This window comes from Copidosoma floridanum, unplaced genomic scaffold, assembly GCF_036245765.1.
Source record: "Copidosoma floridanum isolate Cflo_tuat_1 unplaced genomic scaffold, Cflo_Japanese_pri ptg000014l, whole genome shotgun sequence".
NCBI lineage: Eukaryota > Metazoa > Arthropoda > Insecta > Hymenoptera > Encyrtidae > Copidosoma > Copidosoma floridanum.
The window spans coordinates 2,270,420-2,296,943 of NW_028321891.1; the positions used below are offsets into that span (position 1 = coordinate 2,270,420).

Here is a 26,524-nt window from a genome sequence, read left to right on the forward strand (position 1 = left end):
CTTTGGATGAACAATTTTCCTTTCGTGATAAGAAATTTCTCAATCATGGCACATAACACATTGAATTTTCAACAGATTTCGACGGTTGACGTGAAATTGATTTTCGAAATTCGTTAAAAATTGAATAATCGTACTTTAAAACCATAATATAATCCACATGTAATAGTTAAGATTGTTTTTTTATCTTTGATGTCTAATCCGAACTTACCCTCGCTGTTCAACGCTCAGCTGACATGATGTGCGACATAGGTATTATTTAATCCACCATTGCTTTTTTATTTTTTTACATCTCCTACTGCCTGTTGTACTTGAATTTTTAATTCACTCACATCTTTGTACTCTGTAGCCAGGATAATCAGACACTGGACCTGTGCATTTGTGTGTACAAAAAAAAAAAAAGTTTTATGTACTGCCTTGATTTACATTGTCAGTGTCAGTTTTTCCTGTCTTGAATGAAATTTTTCCATCAGTTAACTATTTTTATGAAAATACTGTCTTTTATAGTATGAATCTTTTGTAAATATATAAGCAACTTTTTCTCAAGTAGCTAAAAAAACAACACTTTACCGATTTCTGTCAAACATCATTGAATGACACATATTGTAGGTATTCCAATAAAAAATAAGTAGTGTCACGTTTTGAGTACTCGTGTTTCCTGTACATTTATTTTAGGATTATTTCACGGCTAGAGTCAACAAATCGTAAACAAAAGTTCAACACCTCGTTTTTCACTGACAGAATCTAGTGTGCCAGCCTTTTTTGCTGGGCTTTATTCGTCGTGACACGAAAGATTTACATTTGCACGGACAAAGAGAAAAAAAGAGAAAACGCCTTTACGACGTGGACGAAAGTGCAATTTCTTGCCGTCTTATTTTCTCTCACGCCGAGGAAAAAAAAAAAAGTAGGTGACGAGTCTAAATTAGAAAAGTTACTCCGAATAAAGTAAGTTAATAGAAGCGGAGTACTTTTCAGAGATACGTACGTACTGGCATTAATTATGTATTCAAAGTCATTTCTCGCGTCATAAACAAATGCTAAAACCGAGGCTAAAACCTTTGCAACGTGTATAACCAGGGCTGTTTTGGATGGATTTATCAGAGATGATTTTTCTAAAAATTCCAAATCGGAAAAAACAATCCAACGAGAAAAAATTGAGTTTCGCTCGTAAAAGTTATTTACCGCGCGGGATGAAAAATTGTTCGCGGGACTCGCGAATTTAGCTGAAAACTGACAAAAGAAAGCCGAGGAAAAAGCGAAACCTCATACGTCAGAAGCCAACTCGGTGTGGCAAGCGTTGCCAGAGGCACGGCAACACACAAAAAGCTACACTCGAGTGAAATGAAAATCAAAAAAAAGAAGATCCGAGATTTTGCAACACATTAATTTCAAAACGCCAAGTTTTCTCCATGACTCGGCCACTTTTTGTCTGTGCTCACGACTTTCATTGGCTTAACCACATAATTTTTCTCGGATCTTAAATATATGGGGAAAAGTTAAAGATTTCTATCGTTTATTCCCGTATGTTTGAAATTTCAGCACCTCTGACAAATACGTGGAGGAAAATCGATCATACCCCCGCGCAAACTGTATCTTCAATCTTCCGTCGAACTTTGGCATTGATCGATGATGACTCGTCCAAGGATTTCGCGCTGCCTCACGGATATTTAAGACGTTCACATCGCCCCGCTACGACAAAACATTTCCACAATGAAATATTGCGAGAAATTCATTCCAAATGCACTTGGGTAACAACCAAGCTTGTGCTTTTTCAAATGCATCCTCGAAGTTATTGCTGAACATTCGTAAACTAGAAAAAAACAAAGTATCAAAGCCTCATCCTCTAAAAATACATTCCACTATCTTTTATACGGATTACACTGCATTTTATTTTCGACAAAAAACAAAATTTATACTAAAGTGTTTCAAAAACTACGGAAATATTTATGACCAATAAAATCAACCATCTTACCGCAAATAAAAGTCCCAAAGTACGAAGAAGAAGAAAAAAAAAAACTAAGAAACATTGTACGTTTCGCATGGCTCTGATGGCGTAATATTGTTGCCTCTTATCCTCCTGAAACACCCGCGTACCTACAGAGTAAAACACGTGCAACAACTCACGTAGGTATTATTATGTTCTCTCCGTGTCTCGGAGAGTCTCAAGTTCGCCAATATAACATGTCAAAACTTGATTCTTTGTTTCCCTCTGTTCTCGCGCGGCGTCGCGTTACAGTGTGTATACCTACACTGCCGTGCGCGCGGATATTCCGCCAAAGTAAATTGCAGAAGACGCACGCATTTTTGAGGAAAAAAAAAAAAAAATTCGTAACTCTCGATTTTTCATGTAAATGTGGAACCCTGAGGGTGGCTCCTGGATTATGTTTTATTTCCCCGAGCACAAGGTGTATACTTATACTCTCGTTTACTCAGATAAGTTGGCCGTGCCAGCTGTAACGATGGAACAAACCGATTGTAACGTCACGCTGATGCACCATGAAGCGATTCCGTTGGAAAAAAAAAAAAAAAAAAAAAAAAAAAAAAAAAGAATCCCGAGATAAAGAGGGTTTCCCCCAATGTATATGAGAGACAAAGAACACCATTAACCCAAATCCCAAAATGTTCTCTTATTACGTGAGCCCCTGAAAACAGAGGGAGAGAGAGAGAGCGTCGGTCTCCCTTTCGGCGGAATTCAATTTCAACGCCCGGCGCCCGCCCTCAAAGCAAAGCCGCAAATTTGAAGCTCGGACCGGGGGGGAAAAACGTGGGGGTTGGGGAAGCTGGGCGTAAAATTGGAAACTTCCACGCGTGGACCGCACCGTGCCCTCCTCTTTACATGCTCCCGTGTACACACACGCTGGGTTTTTCTCCGTGCGAAGTCATTTCACCGCATCACACCACTGTCCTATCCACCACTTCGGGGTGGGAAATCTCCGTTGGGGCGAAAAATCCAAAAGGGAAGAGGAGAAAGGACACGCGATGGGCTTTAGCTGTTTCGTCCTTTTTTTTTTTACGTACGCTCGCGTGACTGATCTCCGAGTGTCCCATTCCTCGATGGATTTTTCCATCTCTTCTTTATACTGTCCACACGTACGTACCTGTAGTGCCGTCAAAAGGATATGGAACTCGCGAATTCAAAGGAAACTCAAACCTAGTATGATTTATTTTTCCTCTGATTATTGTGTGTAATAACTGCACACGCCTATTTTTTGTACACACGGTGTGCGACACCACAAAGACGATGTTGACAAAAAAAAAAAAAAAGAAAATTGCGATCCAAATGGATGACGTAGTGCACGGGAGAGCTGGGGGCAAAAAGCCCTCAAGCCCGTATGAGCCGATAGCAAGCGCCCTATTCCCGTGCGCCATTCACATGCATCATCCGCACTGATGTGGCAATCGGTGATAAGGACCACCTGGCGGATTACTCGAGTTCCGCAGTGCGGGCGAAAGAGTGAAAAATCGTGGGTAGCGTCAGGAAATTTTATCGTGAAAAGAAAGGGGAGGAAGCAAGGAGCCACGTACACACATACACAGGAGCGTCGAGCGGTGTGGTGGGAAACCGGAGCCTCGACGAGTATACGGATGTATATCCTGACGCGAGGGGGAGGAAAAAAAGAGCGTGAAAGCAAGAATTTTTCTCGAGATGCGCGGGAATCTTTTAATATACGGAGAGGCATCTTTCTGGTGTACGCATATATTATATCGCGGGTCGCTGGAGAAACAAGACTGCGCTGATGACTTTTTAATTGTTGCTGAAGGAGAAACGAATGTTCTGGGCACGTGAAAATTAACACGAGTGATTATGTTGGGCTGTTATCATTATTATTTTCGTGTAATCAAGGTAGGTATACACAAGATAAACAAAAGAATAGAGAATCGATTCGCAGGCGTCCTTGTGTATTTCTATACCGCGCCATTCGTCAGCTCGAAAAAAAAAAAAAAAAAAAATACGTGCCATTTTTCCCGTATAATTGACACTCGTGAATTATCTGGGAAAAATGGAAAAAATGACGCTGTCGGGACGAAAACTGTGTTTAAGCTCCGCACGTGCGAGCAGAGTGAATTATCGAGTTGGGCGCTATGTATATGGCAGCTCCTGCCGTTAACAAGGGCAACACCACCAGAGGCGTTTATTCAACTAAACATGACGCGACCACGTGCGCCATTCATTTGTCCGTGTCCCCTGGTATATATACATATTATGTCCAATAAACGGGGGATGCGTAAAAAATTACCGACAATTGTATTGCATATAATTCACTTTTTTTTTTTTTTATTGTATTAAAGCTCGTGACGTACTCATTTTTCTCTTGAAAGTGGCAAAAACAATTTTTTTTGCTAGAAAATGAATAATTCACTCTTTAAACGGTATATGGTCACGTTACACGCGATACAAGAATCACGTATCGATGCGTGTAGGTATCGGAGACGAAAGAAAAGTCACATACGAGTCCAATATACTACCGACCGAAACAAAATCGAGCTTTAATAAAACACCCTTCGTACCAACGTATCGCATTTAGATATATCCTATGGTAGCAATCTCAGTTGGCGTCCTTAAAAGCCTCCTCCCCAAAACCGATCATTCGGTCAGCAACTTTCCCAAGCTGGTGAAGGGAGGAAAAAAAAAAAAAAAAAAAAAGCCGCAGTGGCGATATTCGACGGCACTGCACACCTCTTATCGGCGCCTCGTGTAAACGACTCACAGCAGGTGTATAGCGATGACTCCCGCGAGTCCGATCTCTCGATGGCGCCAGCCACTGTCCCTCGGGAAATAAAGCAAGGACGCCACTGCACCCCCCCCCTTCCTACGTGCACTTGCTTCTTTGACGCCATCCATGTAATTTTCGGATTTATACTTGTTGGCTTCATTTTCAGCTCCGGTGCTTTTGCTCATCTTGTCGCCGTGACTGAGCTTTTCGTGTGACTTTAGCTTCTCTCGGCTGCAGTGGCTTATTCGCTCCAGATGGGAAATATTCGCCTTGGTTTCTTGAACCTTTTTTTTTTTGATACCTGATTTTAATAGGTATCACACGTGTTGTTTGTATCTTTTTATTTTTCCATTTTTTAACAACACCCGGTTTTTTGTCTTTGTCTTTTTTTTTCATTGTAGAAACTTTTTACCTAAAGGTCCGTTTGATTTATTCTTTCTTTCACATTTTTAATCGAGTCAAAGAGTTTGTTCACCTACACAAGTAGCACGTAGCACAAATTTTATCTCGTAGAATTTTTACTTAGAGTTATCTTGAAAGTACACACCATTTTTCTATCTCAAGCATTTAATAAAAACTTTTTATATCTTTACTACGAACCACATTCTTGAACTGAATAAATTTACAATATTTTTCCCGTATATGAAAATGAAGTTTACAGCTTAGCTAGCTGTTCGCTTGACAATATTGCCTTCTCAGTGTTATTTTCGTCTATACTTTTATTCTACTAGATACAACTATGGTGATATTTCGAATCATTAAAAATCCTTCACAGACTTTATAAAAAGTCAAACATTGGTGTTTGATGTTGCAAAACTTCAGACAAGCCAAAGCATTAGATCGAACCTCAAATTCTAGAAAGTAAAAAAAAAGCTGCTAACGAAACGTCACCACAGTAAAGCCTATTTTTTTTACATGATCTACGCACCCATGATTTCTTAAATTACAATATTATCTTTCCACTCTCGTGCCTTTTGCACTTTACTTCTTCTTCTTAGCCGTAACGACACGATGAACTATGTATATAAGGAAATCAGCCCGAGGAGAGATGGCACTATAAACTTCCACGTGCTCACGTTATTTATTGTTTCTCGCAGACTCCGAGTACGAGGAGGAGCAGATACCGAGGTACAGGCCGGACTCGCTGGCAAGCCTGTGTCGCGCGACCCGCTTCACCGAGGCTGAGATGAAGCGCATCTACCGAGGCTTCAAGGCCCAGTGCCCCACCGGCGTGGTGCGCGAGGACACCTTCAAAATCATCTACTCGCAGTTCTTTCCCCAAGGAGGTCAGTGAACACGTAGATAACACTTTTATTTTTGGTAAGGTATGACAATGCGTCAGCAAAAAATTTTAAAGCTTTATTTGCGCTTATCGAGATTTTTCTGTGTACCAACTCGTGCGTGAACAAGACACGTGGGCGCGCTCGAATCCATTGTTTAATCGTAACACCACCAGACGGTCTCGAGATTTTTCGAGTCGTCGGAGCACCTTCTTTATTTCTCCAAAATTGGAGCGCTGTGTTTCGCTACTCGTGTTGCCGTTGTATTATTAATCAGACGATGTTCATTGCTAATTTTTTTTCTATAGGTAAAGCGTTTATTTTTTGTTCCGCTATGAGCTCGGAAATGATTTAATTGATAAATTTCTGAGAAAATTGAGAAATTAGTCGAGTAGATTATTACTCAACAGACGCAAGTAAAGGCTTTATTGCAAATTATTATGATATCATTTTTATTTCATACTAACATACATTACTTACATATCACTATTATTTTCATAAAATACTACGTATTTTTTTTTTTTTAAACACATATAATAACTTTAAATAATAACTTTTTTTATGTGATTATCAAATCGATTATAAGTCTTTGACAAATGAAATAAGTAAATTGGTGAAGGAATGAAAAATCACATTTTATTAAGCCCTTTCATGTGTTTGGCAAGTGGTTATAGAGAGATAAACTTGTAATCCAACAGTACTTGTTTAAAATCCTGATTTCTATTTCATCCCACTTCTACTAATTTTTATAGACGTGCGAAAATTTCATTAAAAGAAAGATGGGTACTGAAAAACGAACTGGATGCCTCAACAGTCTTTTGATTTGACACAATTGTTCCCTTTTATTATGTATCCCGGATTGCACCTGCACTTTGGCTCAAAACTCTGAAATACAAACAAGTATTGTTATATTGGTTCTAAAAGGCAAGAATTCTCCATTAAGAGTTTCTTCCAAAAGTGATTTTTGCACACTCCACTGCACTTACAATTGCAAGACATCTGGCTGGAGCCTTCACTGATCTTACATTGCATCTTGGTGGACAGGCGGAACCAGATTCGGTGAATGTTTGATTAGCCGGACACCTGTGTGATGCATCTGGACAAAAAAAAATTTTTTTTTTTTTGATATTGCACTCAAAGTTCTACGATTTTTAAACGGTATTTCACTTACATGCCCAAATTATATTGATGCTTACAAAAAGCAAAAAAAGCACTGCGATACTCTTATTCATTTTGGTTCGCGTATCTCTTAAATGACTCAATACCAAAATATACAAGTTATTTTATAGCTGTCTCTTCAGCCGGTGAGATCCGTGTATACTTGTACTTGTCATAAATCAAAACGCGGAAAATATTATTGATATTTTTTCCTTGTTAGCACTCAAAGTTTTTGCGGTAATGAGTTTTGCGCACTAAAAACATTGGCTGTAACAATATCATGTGGATGTTTGTATTTCTTTTTCTTTTTTTTTTTTTTTTTTTTTTTCTTAAATAAATAGCGAATTACGTGTTGTTGGTAAATTTTAATAAAACATTTTATTTTACAAAAGTAACTTGGCGTCATTATTTATACACGAGAAGTCGTAAAGAATGTATATATTTAACACTCGTATGGTCTAACGCAACGACCATTTTTCTGCAAAAAACCTTGGAAACACTCGCAGCTCTCCGGCACACACATCTTAAATAAAAAAAAAAAAAAAGATTTATTATTTGTTTTGAGTAAGCAAAAGAATCTGAATTAAATGTAAACTTACTTGGATACAAAAACCAGGACTTGGTGACTCGCAGGTTGGCGGACACGCTGAGCCACAATCGGTATACACCGAGTTTGGCGGACACTGGGCCACTATAATGATCAACAAAAATTTTTAATCAAAATTACCTTTGCAACAGTCGAAACTTACAAAAAATTCACTCACTCGTGCTGATTGCACTGCAGCCAACTATCAGCAAAAAACAAAATGCTAGACCCTTGATCATTTTGCTTCCGATGTTTCAAAGTAACTGAGTAAACATTAAGTTTGACTAGTTTATATAACTTCTAGGCTTGTGCGTATGCGTCTATGAGTGTGGGAAACTCCAAAGCCAATAGATGCATAAAAACATTCTCTGTTACAACTACAATTTTCCTCGTACTATCTTAGAGTATTACGTAAAGTGATACTTTTCGAAAATACATCCATACGACGATGATATTTTTTGCTTCGCCGAATGAAATTTGATTAAGGAAATCATCGATTTAAACAATATTCATCGCGTTAAAATTAAAATTGATGAGTTTATGAGACGGACGGATAAATACATTTGCGCGTCTATAGAGCATTACAATACATATAGTTGTACATGCACGAGGAAGAAACAGCGTGAGAAAACAAAAAAAGTGAGTCATGTTGCCTATTCCTAACTCTTTGTACACACATGCAACACTTTTGTGCTTCTCAAAATTTTTACTCGTGTTGCAACTTTTTTTATGAGAAATTTCCTAGATAAGCACCGAACAGTATTTCTCCTTCCGATACTTTTTTTTAGGTAATACGTACGTAAGACGTTTTAACGAAGCGCGTCGATGGTCCGATCGATTGATTGCAAAGCTCGTTTGAGTCGATAATATTCTAAAAATCCTATTAAATTTGCGATTCATCGTAATGGACAGGACATACAAGCTGATTTGAGGAAAAACAAAGTGTTTTCCCAGAATTACAGCACAGTTTGACTAAGTACACATATAGATGCCATAGTCATAATTCATTTAATGAGTTGCAAATTTTGTTTCAAGAGATTTGAATTGAAACGCTGTTCAAAGATAATTTTAGAGCTGCGAAACATCAATTTCTGCAGCGTGCCTTTTTTCCTTGGAGAAATATTTTTATACTGCTGACAATAGCGCGCAGTAGAGCTCGCTATAACTGTACCATTGATGAAAATGTGACCAACCATTCTCGTTTGATGCTCCATCGGTGCCCATAAACATAAATCATCTCGGCAACAGGCGAGCCATCGGCTGAAACAAAAAACCACCCCATCATTTCCTCTTAGGTAAAAAAAAAAAATAAAAAGAAAACAACAACGATAATTCATTAGACCCTCAAGACACGAGCGCTCATTTTCTCGCGAGTTCGCATAATTAAGTAGACTTCGCGTTAATTAGGAGCCAAGCCGGCAACAGCGAAACAATTCATCTCGCTAATGAAGCCAGCCAGCTCGCGGTGAATTAGAAAAGTGCCCGCGGCGAGTGAGACTTATCCTCTCCGCCCTTGCGGGCTCTGCACGTTACGCGTACTTACGTTGCGCAAAAAATAAAAATCACGTGTACTTACTTCTGGGAAATATTTGGTTTTTCCAATGAACAGTATAGAGCATTTCGAGTTTTCCCTCCATGTGCCTTTGTTGCGCAAACAAAATTTCGGAAACGCGAAAATGAAATAGAAAACAACGTTATGCCACAGCAACATTATTATTCGTTTTGAATTTACATCGAGCGGAATTCCATTAAAACGATGTTTCACGTGAACTCTCGATCGAGTGCATCCAAAATCCGGGTGAAAATTGCTCGAGACGCACCTACCCACTCGTGTTCCCATTAGCGGGTAACAGCTGCCGCGGAAAATCCCCCGATCCCGCGCAAAAGCTTATCCGCTGAAAATCCCGGTCGGATTGACGGGAAACGATCCCCTCTCGGCCAACGCGCCTCTGTGCAACTCCGGATAATTCCTCTGGATGAAAACAACAATTACATTTTTGTTAATCAATATTTCTCATGAATACGCGATTTCAGCTGCGGGCCGTTTTCTTCATCCGATAAAGAAAGTTAACACCCTCCTCGATTCCGACGAATGGCCGTCACGTACCACTTTATTAAATTTTGGCCCTATAGACACTGCCAGCGCACGTTCCGCAAAGACGACGTCACGTCCTCTATAGCCGTGAAAATTTTTGCCGCGTCGCGACAGTGCCATCACGTGTGAGTATATATACCAACGACGCTTCGTCCAGGCGATTTATGGGACTCCGGAGTGGCTGGTCGGTCGAAATTGTGGAGGGTCGGGCGCGCGCCAGAGTCTATACAGATACAATCGTACACCGACCGACTGGCGCTGCAAACACCCCGGCCGGCCCTGACCTCTAAATTCATCTGGTGCTCGTTACGTGAATTATGGCTCGGGGAGACGTGCACAAGGACTCGTCGGCTTTTGGACCTTTTTTACTTTGTTTTGACGGGCTTTTCAAAGTATCAGTACGGATGCTTATATTCGTGTACGGATCAATCTTAAGTTAACCGAATAATCTTTGAGTCTGTATTTCTTTAAATTAAAGTCAGTCGCGATGAGACGAAAAGAACAGAGTCGACACTTGTTAACGGCTGTGTCACGTTTCAGTGTTGCAATGAAGAAAAAAAATTAGTAAAACTGAACCTTTGCCAAGAACACGTGGAACTGTCTCGATATTTTGACACACGACGTGATTTTCACTTTTACTATGTTATAACATGGGAGAAGAGAGTTTTAATGAAAAACAATCATTTTTTTTTTTTAGGACAAGCATCATATAGAATGTTGTGGTTATTGACGCGATGATATTATTTGTAACTTGAATACGTTTCCATTTTCCGAAAAGTAATTTAGGTGATGGTAATTTTTTTTACCCCAACCCTTTGCTCAAAGCAGGAAAAACGTGAATGTAAAGGTTAAGGATTCGAGACAGGCTCTGAGAAAGGAGGAACATCGTAGCGCAAATCCGAGGTCGGCGACGCGTCGGGGAAAGAGCCGAGAGGAAGGAAGGCAGGCGCGTATAATTCGCATTACGTGACCCTCTGATGTCCTTACGGATGCGCGCCCTCGCAACCTTCTCCTTTTTTTTGCTCCGTTCTCTAATCTCTTCGGGGGGTATACGCGCGGCAAAAAAAAAAAAAGGGAACTACCTTCTTTCCGGGAGCGCTCGAGGGCTCGAATGCTAATGCGGACCTTACCTTTCTGGCGCGCGACGAGGAAAACTGCTGGTTATCGCGGCCAGCAAACGTCCCAAGTTGGCATTCGCGGGGAGGAACATCCGGAAGTGCGGTGAGGAAAATGCATAATTGTTGTAGGTTCGAAAAACCGGCAATCACGATTTTTTTAAAATTGTATTTTTCTCTACCGCGTTTGTACGTACATTAGTACGGCGATATCTGAAGAGTTTGGTTGAAATACATATTGTAATGAACAAAAGTTCTCTTGAAATAGGTCTGTGTCTGGTGAACTGAGAAGTGCAAGCTTACAAAACTCTAATGAATTATTTATATTAATTTCATTCAGCTTATGTAAATCAATCTTTTTTTTCAACAAAAACAGTCTGAAGTTATGGTTTTACTAACGTCATTATGAATTTTTATAAATTACGATACTTCGAATCATATCTTTAAGAAAGTACATGTGTGTACGTTCGCAAATATATTCATGACAGTAAAAATCAAAGTTGTCGAAGAAATAATTTTTTTCAAACAATTTATGAGTTTGATCACTCGTACACATCACGTACCTCCACAAAAAAGGAAATTTTTCATGACAGTAGAAAAAAACTAGTAGTTTCATACGTGACGTGTATCAGGTCTTGATTTTTTTTTAAAGATTATAAAGCTCAAAAAACTTAAGTTTTGAATAACTATGTTATTGCTCTCGTTCGCATTGGAACATACTAACTTTTTCGTAAATTCACAATGTATCTGAAATAGAAAAAATGTGATTGCCACGAGATTTCAAGTAAAGTTACAAACGGGGAACTAGAAAAAATGTGATTCACCTCTAAGCTCGAGACGATTCTAGAATTACCATTCGGAGCCAAAAAAATCTCACACCAATGCTTGGCCTTTCTCTTTGTCTCCAAGTCACATATCGCGTTGATATGTTTAAAACCAGATAATTTTCACTCTACCGAACGTATACTGCCACGCTATACCAGTTCATTTATTACACCTATATACTCACACGGTGGCGCCCTTTTTCGGCAAAGCCGATGTCAGCTCGTGACTCCTCGTTAACTTCTTCCCCCTCGTTTTTTCCTTCCCTCCCGGCACCTTCGTTGTTTCGCAAACATCCGACTGCGCGCCAAGACAAACCAATTCGTATACGTACATATATATCTACCAAGCGTGGATCTACACGAGAGATTTTCCTCGCAACGAAAACAAAGTCGGATAGATACTTCTTATTAAGACTAACGGGGCGATCGTTGAAAAATATTTTTTTTCCCTCTCGATCGGTACACTGATTGATACAAATATCCGGCGAGTCGACGAAACAAAGGCTGGATCGAGGTCGGAAGAGATAAAAAAACTCCTCGAATAATCTCGTTAGCCCACCTATCTCCACGGGAGAGCGAGGGGCTCTTGGTGTACGTGGCAAACAGCAGCCGGTCCGCGGGAGACGATACAAGCCCATACATGTGTTGATTACTGCTAGCAGGTATCCTTTGGCCTGTGCTGCTCAATTGGGCTCCCCTGCCCACGCGAATTATTTATAGTTGGTCGGATTCTTTTCTTTTCTTCCCACTTTTGCAACGGAGAGAGCATTTTTGTACTTATTTTTCCACTGCTTTGAAAAAAGAAGAGAAGATTTGAGCTACCAAAAGGATACTATATGTACAGAAGAAGAGAGAGAGTATGCCTTGATGAAAAAAAATTACGATCTCCCCGCGCGTGCCCGACGGAAATTCTCAACATCACGGAGAAGCAAAAGGGAGGAGGGAAAAGCAGGGGGTTGCACTTTATTTTTAAAGCTCTCGGTGAACCCTCGTCCTGAGATATGTATTTTTCAGTTAAGTAAAACTTTGAGGGCCAGATGAAACGTGCTCGAGCTTTTACGGGCGGAACCTTACGTGTTTGATAAAAACAAAAAAAAACCGCGCTACCATCGCAGTAAGCCGTAAAAACTAGAGAGGGACCTTCAAAAAAAAAAAAAAAAAAAAAAAAAAAAAGTCCTCGATTCCCGACTAGATCGAATCATCAGCGGGCCAAGGAAGCATTTCCATGAAGTATAATCGGATTCCCGCGAGAGCCGATAATTACCGCGTCGTCGAGATTTACGCGCACGCCGAGTGATAAAATTACCGACGCTCGCGCTAGCTGCGTTTTAAATTGTGTGTACGTAGGTAGCGATGAGCTTCGGATTATGTGTTTGCTCGCGCCGATGGGCAAAAGACACGCGCGCGCCCCAATTCCAAAGCCCGGCAGGGCTGTTTTTTATCGCGCTCGGTATAATTAGCCCCCCCGTACGAGTGACACTTATACCCCCGTTGGGCGATAATTCAAGAGCAACGGTGATTTAAAACTCTCGGGTTGCCCGTGATAATTAATGATGCGCGTAGCGTCCAATTATACCTGCACGAGGAAATGCACGCGTGTGTTGATTAATAATTTTATATCTGCACGTCTCACCAATGTACAATACATGCGGAGCGGGTGACGAAATGCAATCGGGTACAGGTACACACACAGGGGTCGCGTTTCAGATCACATACGACGCGCCTCTTCGGAAGTGCCACAGCACTCGGCAAAAACACAATTCCCTTTTCTTTCGTCGTTAGACTCGATTCGCATTCGATTCCCGATAAGCTCTACCCGGCGCTGGAAAAATTGTCTCTCGAGCAGTGCACACTCGGCATCGGGGGCTTCTTCCCCACCCCCCGTTTTTTTTTTTTTTTTTCCCGGGGAAAAATAAACCGGAGCGCACATACGCAGCGGCTCCTTCCCGCGATGAAAATAAAACTCGATTACACCCCCCGAGCTGTTCTCTCCCCCTCGTGTCGTACACGTGAAATTGTATTACTTGATGATGTTCGGTAGCGCCGCGGCGGACGGAAGGGGACGAAGAATCACACTGCCGGCTCTATACTCTTCCATAGTCGAGGGTAAGAATCGAACCAACGCAAGGGGAGCGCGGACGTGTAAGCGCAAGATGATGTTTTTTTTTTTCACAAAGGGAGGGGAAGAAAAAAATCCTTGTATAGACGACCTTGAGTTTCGGTGGACGAGTCGTTGTCAATAATACATGTATATGGTTCGGAGTCAACTTCCTTTCAACCTCCTCTCCTTCCCTTGGATTTTAAAAGGGGTGGGTGGGAATCGAGCTTTGGTCTTTCGATTTCTTTGGACGCCGGGGAGCGAGAGACGAATGATTTACGCGACTGGAGTCACAGCCACGTGGCTCCGCTTGGCCGGAATTGATTAACGCTACTTTCGTGTACTCGTGTGCTTCGTGGGTGTGGAATAAAAAGGAACGGGGCTGTAAATAAATTATCCGAGCTCATTTGGTCTTTTTCGTTGGACTAAATGGCAAATTGGTTGCGATGAAGCGTGTGATTTTGGTGAAGGTGAAAAACTGCTCTGATGGATGTTTCGTGACTTTTATCTGCTTTCTCGACGAGGATGAGACTTTGCGATGGATAGAATCAGATGTTGGGACGACGTGGTAGAAACGTGCTTTTTTTTATTTTGCTATGAAAGTGTATTGTAGACTGATCCAAAAGTATGTGTTGGATGGATCTCAAGTATATAATGTGATTTTTTTTGCATCGTTTTTAACGTTGAATTTCAGTTAAATCGTATCGTCAAATTTTTTTTTTTTTTTTTAAGTAAAAAAAAATCCTTTGAATGTATCTATTTTACATGGTAGAGATGTGTTTGAAATTCTTGTATTCATCTCATCTTATACATAGGATTCCTATATGTACAAAATTAAAAAGCGAGTGTTATTAATTATCGACTTTTTTTTCATTTATTATTTAACATTCAATAAAAATTTTAATAGCATAATGTTATTGGATACCGTACAAAGATGATCGAAATTTGGAGATCAAGATGTTTTTTCAGGATCCTTCGAAAAAAAAAAAAAAAAAAAAAAAAAAAAAAAAAAAAAAAAAAAAAAAATTGATAGAACAGAACAAAGCCTATATAAACAGATTACCCTGTCTATTACTCTACAAATTGAAAATGAAAAAAAAATGTAAGACTGTGAAAAAATTATTATAACCAAAATAATACATACTTTAGCATGTTTCAAACAAAAAATAGTTTTCCCTCCTTGTTGATTCAGTTAATAACAATGTGCTTTGTCTTTCCTGTTTCCAGCAAACACCAGCCAGTACGCCCACTACGTCTTCAACACCCTGGACCACGACCACAGCGGCATCCTGAGCTTCGAGGTAAGTCCAATGTACCTCTTTCTCACCTTCCCCCAAGACTCAATTAGCCCAACACGGACTCTCCTCTTTTCCCCTCCCGTAAGTGCATCCCGAGATGTACCTCGCCCTAATGCACCCTCAACTGTACATCCACCGCGCGAAAGTTCGCCCACTCGATGTATTGTGCTCCCTTTGCTCGCCTCCGACACACCGCGACCCAGCTTCCTTATCCCCCTTCTCCTGTACACACTCGCCGACGCTGACAAACTTTCGAGATGTTTTCTCATTCAAACGCCAGCCCGAGCTAACGAGCAAGAAACTTTCGCCGCCAGCTGTTTCAATTTACCTGCACCGGAAATATATTTCGCTCGATGAAAGAAAAACAACAAAATAAAATAAAATAAAACATTGTGCAAACAGCGTAGCCTATATATAACGATGCATCGTAAAAGTGCTGGATTTCAATCAAGCCCCGCAACGTACGGGCAAACGACCCGATGGATATTGGATCCGAGCCGCAAGTCGATACGTATGCGCGTAAGCGCGACCGGTAGATGCGTATATACCCACCAACCAGAGTCCCGGAGAGGAGGAGGGGGAGTAAATGCGCGTTTCAGGAGGAATTTATTATACGACCGATCGCGCTTCGGCCACGTGCTATTTCATTGCGGGAGTCCGCTGTGTTGTATAGCTCCAGTTTATTTTTTTTTTTTTTTCGTGCGGTAAATATACATACCGCTCACGCACCCCCCCAAAAATCAACCAACGATTAGGCGACTCGATCGCTTCCACCCTCGAGCAATAAAGTACACACGCTGTGGCGCTCAAACAAGAGAAGGATGGGGAGGGGGGGGTCTCTTTAATTAATAGCTGCTCTAATTGCGTAATTAAATAAATCCAGCGCGGGCCCGGGCAAAATTAACGGTCGAGGGGAGAAATAAACGCGCACCGGTATTGTGACGAAAACGCGCGGATACATGATACAGGGAGCTCCGATAGAATGGTTATATTTTTCCCAGCCGTACACATTTTACGAACGAGCGAGTTATTGTGAATCGCTTCTATATTATCTGATTCGGATATTTTATCGGTGAATTAAACGCGTGCCCGGGTCTTGACAAACATTGGGTGTAATCGATACGCTGATTTACGTAAAAACACTGCAAGTTGAGCTCCGTATATAGGTAGCCCGACTTTCCATAGTTTCCATCAAGGATGGGGATGCTCGTAATTTTCTCGAAGAAAGTTGCGAAAAGATAACAACGAAGGATCCCGCCCTTTGTGTCCTTAATTAATTTGCTCGGCTTTTCTCTTCAAACGCTTTGTCGGATTAATTTCTCTTGAATTAAAAAAAAAAAAAAAAAAAAAAAAAAAAAGATAGAACCTCCTTCAAATTAGCCAGCCGACGTCGTAAGACCCGAGGAAAATATTTTCATCAAATTACTCGACGCACACTTTGATGGTATATACATAAGATATTACCCGGTGCAAACAAAAGGCCCCTACCGAAACCGCCCGACCTTTGACAGCCCCGTATCAAAATAATCCAACGCAAGGCAAACCTCAGCCGTCTCCCATGTATACGCATCAACTTCGCGCTAACCAAAGCATCCGCAGCGTCTCGCGGGCACGCACGTCCTACAACCCGGTTCTCTCGATCAACTCCCGGTAAGATCCGCCAAATTAACGAGCCAACCTATAGGCAATAAGCCAATAATACCCTCCCCTTCATGTGTTTGGACTGTTACACCGCATCGGATGAGATGCGTCGCGCCAATGTTTGGACTCCCTGACGATGAGAAACCAGATAAGCACGTATATACCACGTGGTGTGTGGGCACTCGTTCAAACGTTACCCACTTATACTTACCGAAGCGCTCAAAAGTTTACCAGCACAAACTCTCTCTGATGTTTGTCGATGCGCATCCTCCGCTGAGGCGTGACTTGAACGCTCCGAGGTTGTAATTGCTGCTTGGAATCCGCGAGCTCAATTGACTCGCGTTTCGGGAGAAAAATCCTCATCGCGATACGCGCGGCTAATTGTACCGCTAGAAGTACAGTAGTAACAGTGGCGTGTACGTGCAAGAGCGCCGTAACGAGATAATTATTGCGCAAGTGTGCAACCACCGCGGGGAACTTTTACTCCCTCTCTCGCTACTATGTGCTCCCGTTTCCGCGAGCTCGTTGCTTCTGGCAGCTGTGGGTGGGGGGTATTACCCTTGGAGTACCTTTTGCCAGATTATTTTTTGATAAGCGCACACGCGCACAGGTTTTTTCAAGAGGTATAGAAGGAGACACTTTTTAGCTTTTTTTTTTTTTCCAAAGCATCGATCAAATTTAGGGGTGATATTTCGCTCTTCTATGAGCTGTTTTAACGACCTGACAAACAATTTACAAAAAATGGGGAAAAATCAAAATGCAATCGTCCCGTGCAAAGCTGAGTCTGTGCTGGTGCTGCTCACTCTGCGAGGTCCCTTAAACTTCTCGGCTTCTTTCTTAATAGCTGGGCGTCGGCTCCGTAATCGCATTAGCTCCGAAGAGGAGAAAACGGCAAACGGGAGGAGCAGCTTAAAAAAAACGACATTAGCTCGTTGTCGTCTAAGAGCCATGGCTTCCTTTTCTCCGATCCCGCATTTTTACACGGACGTTTAAGTACTTGGCGAAACGCTCGGAGAAAGGGAAGCAACAAATTATTTAATTCACCCTAATATCTCAGCCAACAGCTCAGGGGAAAATTGGGTAGGATTGACTCGTAAATCTGGTTGATTCTTCTGTGTACGATAACCCTTTTTTTTTATATTATTTGGGTCAGGGCATACTCCAGGGTATTTTTGTTACTCTCAAAAGTTAAAAGTTACCGACTCTCGTAAAGAACTGTACATGTTGTTTTTATCGAACGAATGTAGGAGGAATAATTTTTCAACGTAGATAAAAACAATAAAAAACAATAAAATAAATTTAAAAAAGCAGTATCGTGAAACTGTTCTGTTATCTCGGGGTAGATATTTCGGGACCAAAGAATGTCATCCAACTCTCTGCTTTTTGCACCATTAATATACCATCACATGAATGCCACGAACGTCGACGAAAATAAAAGAAAAAGTATTTCGTGCTGCAGTGATGTCACCATCGCCAACTTGAATACCAAGTTCCAAGGTCCCATTGCCGATGCGTGAACGATAAACCATACATGGACCCTACAAAAAATAATCCAAGTCAAGGAGCGCCATAGTCACCTATATAGGCTAGGCGAAAAAAATACCTCATCCTTCACGTGTGCCGTGTCCTATTACATAATTCATCTCCACTTCTAACCAAGGGATACCCATACATCGCCAAAGCACGCGCGCGCTACCCTATTATTGCGACGGAGCCAACCGCGCATGACCCAATAACAGCTAAGAACGAAATCTCGTGTGTCCAGGTTGATCCTTGGTAGCAATATCGAGAGCAGCGATCTAAAGAGCCAGCTCGCGCTGGTGTTCGTTGGTGTGCCGCAGTGTCGAGAAAACTTTTGCACCCACGCGGAAGGGAGGGCGCTAATTGCCGGAGATTCACGGCACGACTCGAAAGGCAAATTGCCGATTCGCCACTCGATGGAGCGTACGTACAAGGGTATTCCGAGCAATTGATTTGATTGGACGCGTGTGGGTGTATGTACATCCAAGGATTATACGCTGCAGCTACGCTCGACCGCGGGATTGGAGAGCTCGTCCAATATTTAGGTAGTTTCGCGCTCACAGGCTGGTGTAGGATACACACGCGCTATTTGTCTACCTGCGGGACACTCTTGGTGTACACCAGTGCCCAAGAAAAAAAAAAAAAATAGTAATAATAAGGAGCTCGACCGTGTCCTCCCTACAATGAGAAAGAAAAAGAAAACATATTTCCACAACACACCGGTGTATAGGGTCGTGAAAAGTCCATCCCCGCGAATAGCCAAGCAGGGGCTCATCTCCGAAGAGCGTGACTCGGCACTCGTCGCAGCCCAAATCCCACACGCGTTGTATGCACGAGCGCGACTCGCGTACAATACACGGGTATATATACTATATAGGTGCGCTCATGCAGGCACTCGTCGGCGTGCAAATGAAATTACTACTCTCCTGTATACATACCTCGTACGTGTATACACGAAGTCGGAAAGGCTCCATTCGATTGCTGCTACGAATGCAAATCGGTGTATAGGTCCCGGCTGATGGTCCTCTGGCAGTGTGAAAATGAGGGTGACGGTGATACCCGGTACAATGGGTCACTCGTATTGCGCGCACGTACGCCCCCTTCTCCCGCGGTTCCTTTTTTTAACCTGCAAGAGGTGGAAAACCGTCCGGACTCGATATTACCTCGTATACATCCGGATGAGAAGGCCACGCAGATGTACGTATAAATCGTGCCTCTTCCGAAAAAACCCTCCCGTCCTCGCCGTATATAGGATCCGTTTAATTACAAACGTAATTAACTTCAAGAGCAGCGGCTGAAAGATAATTCCTCCCCTTTTTTTTTTTTTTTTTTTTTTTGCCGAGCCCCGAAAACTAATACGGTCCGGCAAGATTAACGCTCAAAGGCAGATACGGAGGAAGGATGGAAAAAAGGGAGCATTCGAGGCACTGGAAATTACAGACTGCAGGGACGTCATTTTAGAAAAAAAAAATAGATATAGATAGCGCCGGTGTGTACAGCCAAGGGTCACGAGGTCAATTACTCCCTGCCGCGACTATACTGCATATCGTCATCTTTTCGTCCCTCGCATAATACACGCTCGGAGGCATACGTGTCAAAGGGAAGAAACCGCTCTGCTTTCACGTGTACGCGGAAGCGCCTGGCTTCTTCCGGTTTCTTTTATACACCGCCACCCCATTCCAACCCTCTAATGAAAAATTTCGCAGCTACTCGGGTGGGGGCTTTTCGGTTGATGCTTTGGGATATTTAATTCCCCCGCGCCAAAAGTGGGACAAGCACTGATTTGCAGCCATACCGAAGGGAAGAAATATATATATACAAGAACAACGCCAGTCAGATATTGCATACGCCTCGGGAAAGGGGGATGCAATAATATGGGATGATGGGAGGGTCGCGCGCGCGAGGGGATATACAAGTCCCTCGAGGCTGCATCAAAGTCCACTGCACCGCGGGCACCTCCGTCTTTCGCCCCTTCCATGTGTTTTATACCCTGTAGCTGTCGATGACGATCTTTCTTGCGACTGGAGTCAATAATTGAAACTACCCTGTACGTTTGTTTTAACGTTTACGAAAATGGGAGCATTGTTATTTTTTTTATTTTTTTTTTTATTTTTTTTTTTACTACAAAACGGGGTCGGTCGATGATGACGGTTGAGCCGATTAACTTTCTCCCATTACTGGACTGGCCGGTTGTCTGGTGCCGTACGTTACATTACCGCGCGTTCATATAACAATACAACCCAAATAGCTCGACGCAGCGGACCGAATAATTAAATTTCCTCCGAGCAACGAGGTAAAGCGTTACACCCACGGACACGCAATATGTTTTCTCGAACCTTATATACTTACTTACTCTTTTTCTTGCGTCTCTGTGCTCCGCAAACGACTTTCCACCGGCCGGTTGATCGATACGTCATGCACCGCTCTACTCCCGTTTTAAAACCCGCACGACGATCCGCTTAATGGGAGGAGACAAGAATAACCCTTGGTTAATTTGATTTCACCGAGAAACACCGAAAAGCGCTTCCAACGCTTGGCTGTGTGTGTGTGTGTGTATATTTACCTGTGGAGTTTCCCGAAACTTGGGCCAGCGCCGAAAGTACCCCCACCGGACATCCCGATCCCGTCTTTACTCCCATAGCCGGGGTGCATGCGGGAGTTCCTGCGAGGCTCTTGTACGCGAGCTTTTGTCCGACGCTTAGCCCCCCCCCCTTGTGTTAACGGGAAGTCCATACAACACGCCCAAGTTGAGCTAAAGTGCACGTTGCCTTTGAGTTTTATTTTGTGTGATGTATGCAAAGAGGAATATCGGAAGACAATGTTGGGTCCTGTGGGACGAAGCGGGTGCAGGAAAATGCCAATGCACAGAGAAGTGTTTCGTGACAGGCGTCACTCGTACATCATTTGCACGCGGCAGGCGCGTGCGTGTGTGCAGCGGAAAAAGTTGTCTGTGTAGTCGTCGTCGAATCGAGTGAAATCGAGTTAGGGAAAAAGTTTTTTTAGCTTGTTAGCAAAGTACGAAAGCGCACGTGCGAGGTTTCGTGTAGCGTATCGAAATTAGTGTTGTTGGGCTAACGTTGCACAGTTGTTGGTCGTTCGCGCCGTTTGGTTTCACCACCGTTGGGCTCAGCTCATTAGCCGAATGTCTGCGCAATGGGTGATGCATCTGTCAAATTGGATGCAGCACCAGAAATTGCTACATTAACTTTTGTTTGTGTATCACACATGTTGTTACTGGTGTGTCTATGAACGCAAATTATTTGGGCCTCATTATCGTTCGTTTATGTTATTTGCGTATACCTCAAACATATATTTGGTCCATTTATTTGAATTATAATTTTTTTATGTTTCATGTGCATCTCACTGCTGTATATTTTACTCGAATGTCTGATTGTGATGTGCACGAGTGACCAAAACTACTGGATTAGTCCAAATTTGATGAAAATGACCTATTATTTAAAAACATATGATTATATACACACTTAAACATACCACTGATTGCCGATGAAATAAAAAAAAAAAAAAAAATTAGTTTTCAAAAAGATGTTTGTTGAATTGAAATTGGAGATTTTTTTTGTATCACTTTTTTACCGTCCTTATATCTGAGTACAATATATCAAGAAGAGGTTGTCTTTCGTGGTTTAGTTGGTATAGATACTCAGAGATGAAGCCTAAATCGAAGTTGACTATATCGATGCATCTCTAATTACCTGCTGGTAAAGAACAGTACCGCTGTCAGAACATTAACTCAAATAAACTCTAATGTCAGCGTTATAAGTATCACAAGTATTATATTAGAATTTTTTTTTCCTAGAGTCTCAGTAATAATCACACCAATCACAAAGACAATACTTATGTTTCGTAAATTTTTTCTGCTTTTCCGAATTTTTTTCTGAGCTATTTACAAAAATAAAATGCTGTGCTGCACAACCAGTTAAGGGCCAATATTTTTTCTTGGAATTCTTTATCAATGTAGTTTGGCATTTGCCTTATAGGTAATAAAAAATATACATACATGGATAAAATTGGGAAACAGTAACACATAACAATAAAGGCACAAATGTTACAAAAAAGCGTGAGTAAAGGATACGGCTGTATAATAGTTCACCCCGAATAGAAGAAAATAAAAAAACTAGTAAAAAATGTTAAAGAAAAAGTTAAAAAACATCAACTAAAATAGATGCAAAGTATGAAAAAATACATTAACATAGAAACCAGAAACTATGTTTGTACTAAAGTACAAACATGTATTCCAAACATAATTTGGAAAGTAAGGACAGTACTATTGTAAAAAAAATAAAAAATAAAAATTTAAAAAATTATCAAGTTTCAGTCTTAATTCAGCATTTCCGCATATTTACAATTGTAAAATCTTGCAGTCAATAAGAATACCAAATATAAATAAAAAAAGGATTTAATAGACAAGCAAATGGACCAATCGAGCATCACGACCCGTTAATAATAACAGAAGCCCCGAAAAACCCCTATAATCCCCGCGGATCGACTATTCCACATCATCAGCACGTGTGTAACGCGATTCATCAAAATTCAAGCGCAATCGCCGCAACCTCGCACAGATTGTCGACTGTACGTATGTTGTACGAGCGAAGTATATAAGCCTGCCGTTACCGTGACGCACGCGAGCGAGTTAAACTCCCGCGCGGCAGCTGCTCGGACTGGAATCGAGTCTCGGGATGAGAGGCCACCACTGGCTGCCAGCGCATCGAACTTTATCACCCCCGAGGCCCGAGCGCCATAGTTCGCGAGATTAGCTTCGCAATCAACGTGCGATTAATTACGCCTTCCACGGATAAACCGGAGAGAGAGCGACCCACAGTGCACCGCTTAAATTTTCATCGACTCGATCGATCTGCATTTTGCACTCCTCTCGTTCCTTGCGGGCTAAAAGCGGCGAAAAAATCATCGTTTACGAAATTATATACACATTGTCTCTATTTACGAGGTGCCAGTGTTCATTAGCATAATTATGACACAAATTATGCACAGCCACTACATAATACATACAATGCGTATACGCGCGGGGTGGCGAAGCTTCGTTCCCGCTAGCTCAATTATGGACCGCCGACACGCGACTAATTCCTCGGAGGCTCATAACACCGCGGCACCGCCAAGTGTGAAACCCGTGGGTTGTTGCTCTCCTTCTCTTCTTTTCACGCTTCAAAATTAGGTAAAACTGTGGGATGACACGCGCCCGTCGTGGTGGTATATTTCCCTGCGGGGAAAAGATAAAAAGAAACCCGTTAATTCGCGTTTCCCTTCCACGGCTGACCAAATCTTGACTCTTTCTCCTTAAAAGTCTTTTTTACTCCACAGTTTTACTGTAAAGTATAAACCACTTTAAAAAATGTATACTCCCTAACACGCTAGGTAAACGGAGGATACATGAAACAGGACACGTTACGCGATAAGAATATAAGAGCCGTTGTTAAGTGCTTTTCGTCTGATTGCAGGACTTTGTGGTGGGTCTGAGCATACTGTCGCGGGGCTCGATGGACGAGAAGCTGCGCTGGACCTTCTCGCTGTACGACATCAACGGGGACGGGCTCATAACGCGCGAAGAGATGACCGACATCGTGACGGCCGTTTACGAGCTCATGGGCAAATTCGCCGATCCGAATCTGCACCGCAACCACGAAGGCATCAGGCAGAAGGTCGACAGGATGTTCCAGGTACGTATATATTATACGCGTCTCTTTGACTTTTTCATCTGATCGAGGGATGTTGGGAAATTGAGTTTACTTTTTCCCCCGGACAGAATAATCCTAGCAAAAAAACACGACGTTTCGAGAGTCAATGCCGAAAAAAAAAGCAGGCAATTAACAGGACGGGTGTATATGCTCGACGAGCTTTTTTTTTGGGTGCCGCTCGATTCACGCCTCGGTGGATCCTCTCTGTCTCTCCGGAGCTTCTGCCAAAGCTTTTTTTTTGGCTCTTTTGTATACGCGTCTCGCTACAAAAAAAAAAAAAAAAAAACCCAGCGAGGATATATACTCAGAAAGACCACACAACTTTCTTTCATCACGTCTGTGGTGTTCTTTTTTCGTCAGGAGACTGAATTACTGGGCTCTCTTTCTAGAGGCCTCGAGAAAAAACGCTTTTAACCGGCCAGCGCGACGGAATAACAACTTCGAGTGTCTTTAAAAGCACTGCAAATTGTTGTCTAATTGGACACTACTCGTGACTTTACATTTATGTCTATATAATTACGGTATATTCCACACATCTTTCGAGTTTGACAATAATTTTAATATTAAAAAAAAAATGTTTATGGGGACCTAAGTATGACCAAAAATTTGGCAGACTCAATCGATCACGGTTATATGGGATATAGATTCAGGAGCAAAAATTAAAAATGGTTTTACGTCATCGTTATTCATCGTTATAAAAAAAAAACACTTGATTGAAGGACTAGAAAAACGGTAGAGCGAATTTTTAATATGTAATAATAAATGCTCATGAAATTGCCAAGCTCAAAAGTCACTTCATTGTCACGCGTAGGTGCGAATCAAACGGTAACGATGCGTCACGCGCAGAAAACTATAACAAGACACAAAAAACACAAAGAGATACGTTTTTCACCATCATACACACGGTTTTTTCGTCTGAATCGGGAAATCGGATTCACGATAAAATACGAACACAAGAAGCGCGCTCGTGACATCCTATGTATAGCAAAAGCCTATGTCTCCCTCGTCTGCTGCTCTCTCACGCCCCGGCAATTGACAGTTCGCTTATTCGGCAATAAACGCGCGAGAAAAGTAGAACACGCGCAAAGCAAGTGCCCTCACCTTCTCCCTCGGTCCCACGGCTTTGAAGCGCGAATGCTCGTGTTTGCTCGTGTGTTACGTAATTCTCGTTTGACAAGGCATAGAGAAATAAAAGGGATGAGGGACGAATGATTTGTTCTCGAGCACAGGATTTCCCCTTTTCCTGGTGCTCGGCTCGTCGTTGGTTACAATTTCAGCTCGATGGAAGTGCAAATCAAAGCCGTTTTTGTTCGATCAAGTGCAATTTTTTTTTCTTTTTTTTTTCCACAATTTACAGTTTTTGAGTGGGAAATTTGCAAAATCATCACACGTAATGCCATTTTTCTGGTTGATTTTCCACTCGAGAATCACGGGGCTTACACAAAATTTACTAGGAGACGTGTCGTATTTACATGTACAGCTTTTCCCCAAAAAATAAACACTCATACCCCTCGTCCAATTTAGCCCTTAGATCCGTTCACAAGTTCCAAACCTGTACGCCCGGCTCCGAAAACTCCTTAATCGAGTATAAAGAAAGTCCCTTGACGCTGGCGGTACAGGAACTGCGTTAATGGACCCGCGGGAAGCTCCCAAGTGCACAACGAGAGACTGCGAGCCGCGTTTTATTATTTTTTTTTTTTACCGTAAGCCAACTTCGATTGTATACTTACTCTCGCGAATCCAAGTACCCCTCACCATCGTCACGTCGTTTCACATCTCGGGGGCCGCGCTAACGCGTACTCCGAGTAATCTCGAATCATCCGAATTTCCAATCGCTACGCGTACCAACTCGCCTGGAAGAAAGAACAAAGGTAGCGAATCGAGAAAAAGGTCGGCCAGCGGACTTTGAGAGGGAAAATTCGCTTAAGCGTCTCAAGCCGAGCGGAACTAATCGGAAGGGCGCGTGTCGGCGTCTACGACGTCCCTATATACTTACATTCACACACAGATCTCGCGACCGACTACCAAATCGTCCTCTCTCCCTTTTTTTCTTCCCCATAATTGCACGATCGGCGCTCAACGATGCGGATCATCGTATCCGCCCATCGGTACCATTTCTATACCAAGAGGGTGCCTATCGATGAATCATAAGCCACAAAGAGCGTGTGTATATAATATACACGTGTCACGCGTAGATGACCGGACCGACCTCATCGAGAGAGACTTGACCCAAAAGAGCCCCGTAACGGAGATGTGACGCGTCGCGGTAGCTCTGAAATATTCAACGAGCCACAAACGCGTTCCTCAATCGGAATCGCAATTGCTGTGTCTATATATATATACACGGGCGCAGGTATGCGTGTAATCGCCGTGCTCTCGCGTGTTTACCGCCAAAGCAAGTGCACCTTGTGCGTCAAAGGCCAGCAGCTAAACGAGCCGAGGGGGAAACTCGATGCTTCCGTATGTATATACAGGGCCAACCTCCTTG

At 42.2% G+C, this 26,524-nt stretch overlaps 2 protein-coding genes across 3 annotated transcripts in view; one reads left to right on the top strand and one right to left on the bottom strand.

Annotated features, from left to right (window-relative positions):
- Positions 1–26,524, top strand: part of LOC106638234 (A-type potassium channel modulatory protein KCNIP1) — a 64,913-nt gene that overhangs the window by 32,907 nt on the left and 5,482 nt on the right. Inside the window, exons 7-10 of the mRNA XM_023392783.2 lie at positions 229–249; positions 5,810–5,998; positions 15,096–15,169; positions 23,800–24,018. Of these exons, the coding sequence (XP_023248551.1) occupies positions 229–249; positions 5,810–5,998; positions 15,096–15,169; positions 23,800–24,018 (503 nt within the window). The remainder of the gene's footprint in view (positions 1–228; positions 250–5,809; positions 5,999–15,095; positions 15,170–23,799; positions 24,019–26,524) is intronic.
- On the bottom strand, positions 6,585–7,898 carry LOC106638232 (venom serine protease inhibitor-like). Of its 2 annotated transcripts, XM_014351309.2 has the most exons (4): positions 7,750–7,898; positions 7,164–7,673; positions 6,979–7,088; positions 6,585–6,877 (listed from the first exon to the last, which is right to left on the bottom strand). In XM_014351309.2, the coding sequence occupies exons 2-4, from the start codon at positions 7,222–7,224 to the stop codon at positions 6,800–6,802; spliced, it is 249 nt and encodes an 82-aa protein (XP_014206795.1). In that variant the 5' UTR covers positions 7,225–7,673; positions 7,750–7,898; the 3' UTR covers positions 6,585–6,799. The 2 variants fall into 2 exon arrangements, 1 of the variants encoding a protein (XP_014206795.1); XR_016293034.1 differs by lacking the exon at positions 6,585–6,877 and having other exon boundaries at positions 7,070–7,088; positions 7,189–7,673; positions 7,750–7,893.

Excerpts from the sequence above, each read along its gene's own strand:
- LOC106638232 (XM_014351309.2), bottom strand. The coding sequence starts at position 7,224 with ATGAATAAGAGTATCGCAGTGCTTTTTTTGCTTTTTGTAAGCATCAAT. Across the intron at positions 7,089-7,163 it reads CATCAATATAATTTGGGCAT|ATGCATCACACAGGTGTCCG; the intron begins GTAAGTGAAATA and ends TTTTTTGTCCAG. Across the intron at positions 6,878-6,978 it reads CAGCCAGATGTCTTGCAATT|AGTTTTGAGCCAAAGTGCAG; the intron begins GTAAGTGCAGTG and ends TTTGTATTTCAG.